We start from the raw sequence: 7229 nt of genomic DNA, 5'->3' as shown, positions 1-7229 counted from the left end.
CTTATCACATGTGTATTCTTTGAATCAAAATGCCAAGATCATCCAGCCTATTTTGAGAACTTTATCTATCAACCTCACTCCCTTTCTTTCTTTTGTCACATATCTTATAATGTCAAACACTCCAATTAATAAACCCCAATTGATTCTTGACTACATCAATAATCTTACTGATATTAGACTTCCTACGACTAAAAGCAAGAATAATATGGCTTTATGACACTTGATCATATATATCCTTGAAAAGAAATACAATTTAATTCATCCTAATCCTCCTGCTCATCTTCCAATCTATTTCACTGATGCTTCACAAATATATTTCATAATAAATTGACCATGGCTCTTAATGGAAATACAATTGTGATTAATTTAAATTTAAGATAAATATCTACGTGTGCTCAACAAATATTACAATCAAAAGCATGCATCAATCATTTAATACTTCTGCTCTCAAACAAATTAAGGCTATATAAGCGGCCTACTCATTTTTCAATATTCTACTTAAGCAAATACTTGATTAAAACTGGAATGTGAATGTTAATCAAGTAATCATCCCATTAAATGTGCTTGGGATCACAATCAAACAACTTCATCTCATCATTATTCTCCATTGCCTTTCTCAAACTTTCTAAGTTAGAATCATCAAAGCTGCAGTCAATCACAATATTGAATAAGAATATTGTCGATATCTCAAATATAACGAATATAATTATTTATTACTCATAAGTCATAAACTTGATCTTGCCTTCCTTTAAAGAATGTATATGGCGCATAGATATCAGCAAGGTGGACCACAAGCTTATATTTCTTCCAATATGTGTTGAATTGTTGAGTAAACAATCCAAAAAGAGCTAGATTTATCAAGCACAAGCCCTAAATAGGAAGCCAAAACACCAAAGTATATTGTGTTAACTACACACCCTTCAATAATAAGCTCAAGTTAAAATCACATATCAAGAATTACATACTATATATATATAGTACAAAAATTCTAAAACGGAAATAGAGTTTACCTCAAGAGGTAGGCGATAGTGAAGAAGCATGTATCTATGAAAAATTGGCATTGTTCTAATGAAGTGAAATTTATTTTCCTTGATTTCCTTGCCATCGCAATTAGTCTGAGGGTATTTCATTATATATTGGTTGACACATTTTTCTATTGTGGAATGTTTTACCAAGTTTCTTACAAATGAACTCACATGATATATGACTTCTGAATGTTGATTTGAATGTGTAGCTAATGCTAAAATCATGGCATTAACCACCATGTCTCCAGGAATCTATCAAAGTTAGCATGCTTGAATAAGTTATAATAATAGAGCTAATTTTGTCTAGACATTGTGATATATTATAGGTGTGTAAATTTGCCTTTATTATGTATATGTAACCAATATTTCATGTAAGGCAGTATTATATCATTATCAATAGCTATATATATATATATATATATATATGCAAATAAAGATAACTAACCAAATCTGTAACTACTTCTAGATCTCCTAAAATGCATAAAATATCTCCTTTTGCATAACCAAGTATTACACTGTCAATTGTCCTACAACATTAAGTGAATGTTGACTTAGATCAAGAAGCAAATGTTAACATACAAAAACACGGGAAGGTATATATGCACTTACCTAACTCCTTCTATCCAACCTGGTAATGAGTCTTTATAGACACTTGTTATAATTGTTGGGTGCATGATAACTAGTGGCTTCTCTCCTCTTAAATGACCTAAAAGCATTTCTCCCATGGCCTTTGTAAATACATAGGTGTTTGGCCAGCCATACATTCTAGCCCTACAAGAAAAAATAAAACAACTTAGTAGCTTAAGATAGCATAACCAACAAACAATTAATTTGGATAGCTTATAATAACATGGCAAAAGTGATAACAAAATATTATTTCAAAGAGGTTGTATAGTTTATTGTTTTAAGAAGAAAAATTTCATCTATATAACATTATTATTCAAAGAATAATATTGCTTATCAAATGCAATATTTTTTATTTACTACTAACTAAACCTTAACAATCTTTAAATATGTCAATGATAATTATGATTTTTTTTTCACTAATAGCTTGACCATTGATGCCATTAGATTATGGTGCCACATATATGCTGACATTTAATTGCAAAATATCATTTAAGAAAGTATAACTATAACATGTCTAAAAAACATTATATATATATATATCAACCTAAAGGGATGTCCAACCTTTGTATTCCCAATTCCTTCATAGCAATTTTTTCAGCTTCTAATGTTGAATGTTGCTCATGGAGTTCTTTCTTCATATATTCAACATGCCTTAGCTCCCCTTCGATATCTAAATACAAATCCTTATTAAGTGCTTTCCCAAAGTGAAATGGCTTCTCTGATATTATACCTTCTTTCGTTCCAGCTACATAAGCTGATCAACACAAATATAATAAAATATTATTGAGACTTGCAAAGGTCATTTAATAGAAAATTATAAAACAAGTAATGATATTCACAAATTAATTTTAATAATTCATCATAATTTATATCAAATGGTTAGCATTAATTAACCTGTTGATACATGGAGAAGCATATGGACTTTCGTGCATTGCTTTGCAAACTCTAAAACTTGCTTTGCTCCTAAGGTATTGATATACAAAGAAACATCATATCTAGAAAAGATACACACAAATAAAATTAATAAAATAATAATAAGAGTTTTATGGTAATATTAATTAATCTCAAATTCTCTCCATGATATTTGAAATATTAAAATTTTAAATACCTCTCATAAAAGTTGGCACTTCCAGCCACATTGACAACAATGTCAATCTCCTCCCATAACCTTTCTCTAAGATTATAATCTTCAATCCCTAAATTTTCATAAATAATATCTCCTGCAACTGAATAAACCATCTTGGATATAAATGAATCAATGTCCGGCCCATGTTTCTCTTTAAGAACATCAAAAAGCTCCTTTGCAAACACCTAATTAAGGAAGTGATTATTCATTCATATTGTAACATTCTAATTATTAGTAGTGCTATGGAGCAAAAATTATAATTAATAATAATTAGCGAATAGTATGCTTAGTATTAGTAATGCTAGTGAGGCTTTAACCTTTAATTTTCTATTATAACAGTTTTTAATAATTTCATATTTTTCAACATATAATTCAAAATTTAGCAACATTTTTTTATTTTTAAACTAAAAGCATTGGTATAACTTGCAGTCCTTCACCAAGCTAATTCAGATGAAATTATACACATAGTATATAATTTCCCCTAAAATTACAAAATTACCCTATCTATGTAACCTATTAATAAATTTCCATAAAGAATAAACCTTGATAACAAGTCACGTGAAGAGCTAAATTTTATGTTCAAATTTTGAAATTTGTTAACTAATCACTCAAATCAACACACAGACTCTCTTTCTCTCTCTATAAATATTTTATAACAATAATAGGTTTGTCTTGAATCTATGAAATTTTGATTTAAAATTGACCAAGCTTCATAAACCCAAGCCTTGTCAGCACAAAGTCAATTTTTTTTTTATTCAGGCCTTTATCAACCCATTTGAACTCGAGTCACAATCGCGTCTAACGGCTCAATATGATCAATAATGATAAAAATTAAAAAGATAGTTTTACCTCATTTTGCATGCGCTCTGTAGCCAACTTGGCATCCCCTGTTCTCACAAGAAGGAAGAGTTTCTTCACATTAGGTTGAACTCTAAGAACCCTCTCCACAAAGACTTCAAACCAAGCAACAAACAACAACATGTGTTAGAACTACAACTTTCATCTTTTGAAAGTGAGACTGGCTCTGTTTGGGACGACTTTCTTACAGCTTCTTAAAGTACCTTTTTAGTATAAAAATTAAAATTTTTGTACTAAAAAACTTCTTTAAAAAGCAGGAAGAAAGCAGTCTCAAACGAAGCCTAAAACAAAATATCATGTTATTTAACACATATTAATAGATGAAATGGTTTGTGAGATAATACTCTTTGCTAGAAAACCAATGGCACCAGTGACAAAGATGCTCTTATCCTTGAAGTACTCAACTATACTACCTATCTCCATCATGAGCCAATAGTTTTTATATAAAAACTATCAACAAAGAAATATAAGGAATCAAAGAGATGTAGATTTAAGAGAATTTCCTTAGGCATTTATTTATATACAAGATGGGATTGCATATGCATATGTCCAAGAGATATCCTTTTCTTAAAGTGATAATTAATATGGTCATAGGTTGGCCTTGTATTATTATTATTATTATTATTTCTTTTTTTTTTCTTTTTATTGTAAGACATCAATTCAAGCATATTTTTTTCATACTATATATATATATATATATATATATATATAAATCTTTTAAAAAAAGTTATTTATCTTTCCTAATATTTTGAATTGCGTTAAACTCATTATATTTAAAGTTCTTATGAGAGCATTCAAGGCATGCCTCTATTCTTTGAAATCTGTCGGGTTCTCTTTGTTCAGAAAGAAATACATTCTATATAATTAAGGCTTCATTTGCGACAGTTTTCTTATTGTTTCTTAAAGCAGTTTCTTAGTACAAAAATTTAAATTTTTGTATTAGAAAGTTGCTTTAAGAAGCAGAAACAAAGCTGTCACAAACGAAGCCTAAGCCTCTTGTTGGTAGTTATACTTACATAATGCAATAGGATTACTTAAGAAATTATCGTATTTATGAAATTGAAGAAAATAGCTCTAATCATATCAAAGGAAACAATATGGTGATTTCATATCATAAGGACGGAGCCAAAATCTGTTATTAGCGGCGGCATAAATTAATGATATTTAAAATACTCTTTCTTTTTTTTGGATAATTTTTTTTACCTTTTAATTTAATAGTTTATATGAAATAATTTTCCGATCATTCAATATCAATATTTATTTTTTATAAATTATTAAATTAAAAAAATGTATTAGTTGTTTAACATTAAAATCTACTTTTTTTTCTTTAAATGTTTAAGTATTACTGTTATTAAAAAAGAAATTTATAATGTAACCCGGAGATTGTTATCCTACTATCGACAATACAGAAATATAGTTTATTAGATTATCAACTTTAAAATTACTGTCAAAAGATATTTGAAATTTAAAATTTTAAGGAAATCATATATTATACAAAAATATAATCTCATCGGTAACAAATTATTCTAATTTATTAATAATCAAATTATTATGCATTAAAAATAATAATTAAAACTTATATTATTTATTATAAAATAGTTATCAAATACAATTAGATTATATAATTTTTAAAATTACTACTCATAATGAATTACATTAGTAATAATGTAATATTAAAGAAATCTGATCTTGGTATTACTTGTAGTTGTAATATGCTGTAACTAGGAGAGAAATGAAAGTTGAACAAGGGAAAATAGAAATAACTATAGTAGAAAAGTAAAATCAGAGGAAGCTTAACTATGGCAAACATATTTGGCATAACTTTCCATTGTTTCTCACCCCTTTACTTGTTTATTGTAGCTCATATATAAAGGTTTTAATACTGAGCACTTGTGCCAGATAGAGTGGAATAGCTTTAATGGTGTTGAGTTGGTTTCAAAGAAAGCTCCTCTTGGTCATGAGAAATTATTTTGTGCGGACACCGGATCGTCTGGAAGCGAACCAGAACATGCCACGTCATCCGGTACACAGCCACGAAACACAATAAAAATGTGACGTGACACGTTCTGACTCATCTTCGGATGGCGTCTGTATCCACACAGAAAAATTTTACCTTGGTATGTACTAATGGAATGTCATTGTTATTTATTATATAAAAATAGTTATTAATCATAGTAATTAATTTATTTCCCTTCCCCTCCTCCATTCACATTCAAATTACATGATTCCATCTCCTCAAGTCAGCCTCATCTCCGCTCAAGACCTCTTCCACTCTTTCAGTTCCATGCACACCTACACCGTCATTTGGCTCCACCATGGCTGCCACCGCATTTTCACCTTCCTCAACCCCATGGGCCAAATTGACCCTACCTGGATAGACAAGTTTGCCTTCAGGCCAGTGGGAGTATGTGCCCCCAGTGCCTCCATCGTGGCTCTGCCACTGTTCATATGGCTATATATGTGTAAACTCTTTAGTTCATATAGCTATATTTTTCATCCTCACAGTCACAGCTTTTTGAATAGAACTATTTTTTAACCAAACACCACACAAAAAAAGATAAATTTCTACTACAATAATAATAAGACATTTATAAATAAGTGCCTAAAATTCTTCAAGTCAAAAAGTTATCAACAAAAATGCAATTTGGCTTTAGTATAATCCTGTGTGCAATTGTTTCTGCAATTATAGTGCGTTTATTTCTCTTGCACAATATGTATTCTATATGGCTCAAATTTTTTTCTAAATTTTTTATATGTAGGAATAATCTTCTTATATTTTATTTCAAATATCATAGAATTTATAATTAAAAAGTTATTACAAAAAATTAACCAAAACGAGTTAACGGGTCATATTTTGGTTAGTCTTTTTGACCCATTTATTAAACGTGTTAGGTTCGGGTTGACTAGTTTTGGTGCGGACTCAAGCCTTACTTCTCAACCCATTAAAAAACTCCTAATAAGAAGTTAGAGTTCCCATATCTGATATCTGATCAATGAAGATGCAAAATCTAGATATATGTAGGATATTATGACTAGGGTGAGAATTGTAGACCTCCGAAAGAAACACCGTTGTACAGGGGATAGAGTACAGAGGAGTACTACCCCACCATCCCGAAGGATGAGATGATCTCATGCCTTTGCACTCTTCGTAAGCGGGCTAATAAAAGGGCATATTAGATCATACATATGATTAACCATTAAGGATAGAGGCTCTCGTTCACGCACCTCGATGGGTAATAATATGCACGACCTGATCGGAGTTACGAGGTTTTCCCCACCCGATACAATAGCTCGAGTGGGGTTTATTTGATGTGGGATTCGGTTTCCCACTGGCGCAACCCCAATGGTTAATTACATCTTAAGCCGGGGCATAAGAAAACTCTCGATTAAGGATTCTATATTATTCTTTTAAATGGGATTGACACATAGTGAGGAGACTAGGAAGTTCCTACTCAAATGGAAAGAAAGGGTTCAACTCGTCTTAGTCAACATACACAGCTCACATCAACATTCAAAGACACTAAAACAGTGAGAAGAAACTGGAGAAAATAAATAAACAATACACTCAGAGCATAAAAGAGAGAAGAATGGAT

The 7229-nt window shown here is 30.3% G+C and overlaps 1 protein-coding gene across 1 annotated transcript; it reads right to left on the bottom strand.

The window, feature by feature from the left end:
- Positions 1-554: 554 nt before the first annotated feature.
- Positions 555-4059, bottom strand: LOC110114509 (fatty acyl-CoA reductase 3-like). Its single transcript, XM_028700960.1, has 10 exons — positions 3981-4059; positions 3628-3731; positions 2761-2963; positions 2547-2647; positions 2214-2406; positions 1635-1796; positions 1471-1552; positions 1197-1277; positions 743-870; positions 555-645 (listed from the first exon to the last, which is right to left on the bottom strand). Exons 1-10 carry the CDS (start codon positions 4057-4059, stop codon positions 555-557), a joined length of 1224 nt encoding a protein of 407 aa, XP_028556793.1.
- Between the last annotated feature and the right edge of the window lie 3170 nt (positions 4060-7229).

Source organism: Dendrobium catenatum, unplaced genomic scaffold (assembly GCF_001605985.2).
Source record: "Dendrobium catenatum unplaced genomic scaffold, ASM160598v2 fragScaff_scaffold_1608, whole genome shotgun sequence".
NCBI classification, from domain to species: domain Eukaryota; kingdom Viridiplantae; phylum Streptophyta; class Magnoliopsida; order Asparagales; family Orchidaceae; genus Dendrobium; species Dendrobium catenatum.
This window is presented reverse-complemented; position numbering and strand designations above follow the sequence as displayed.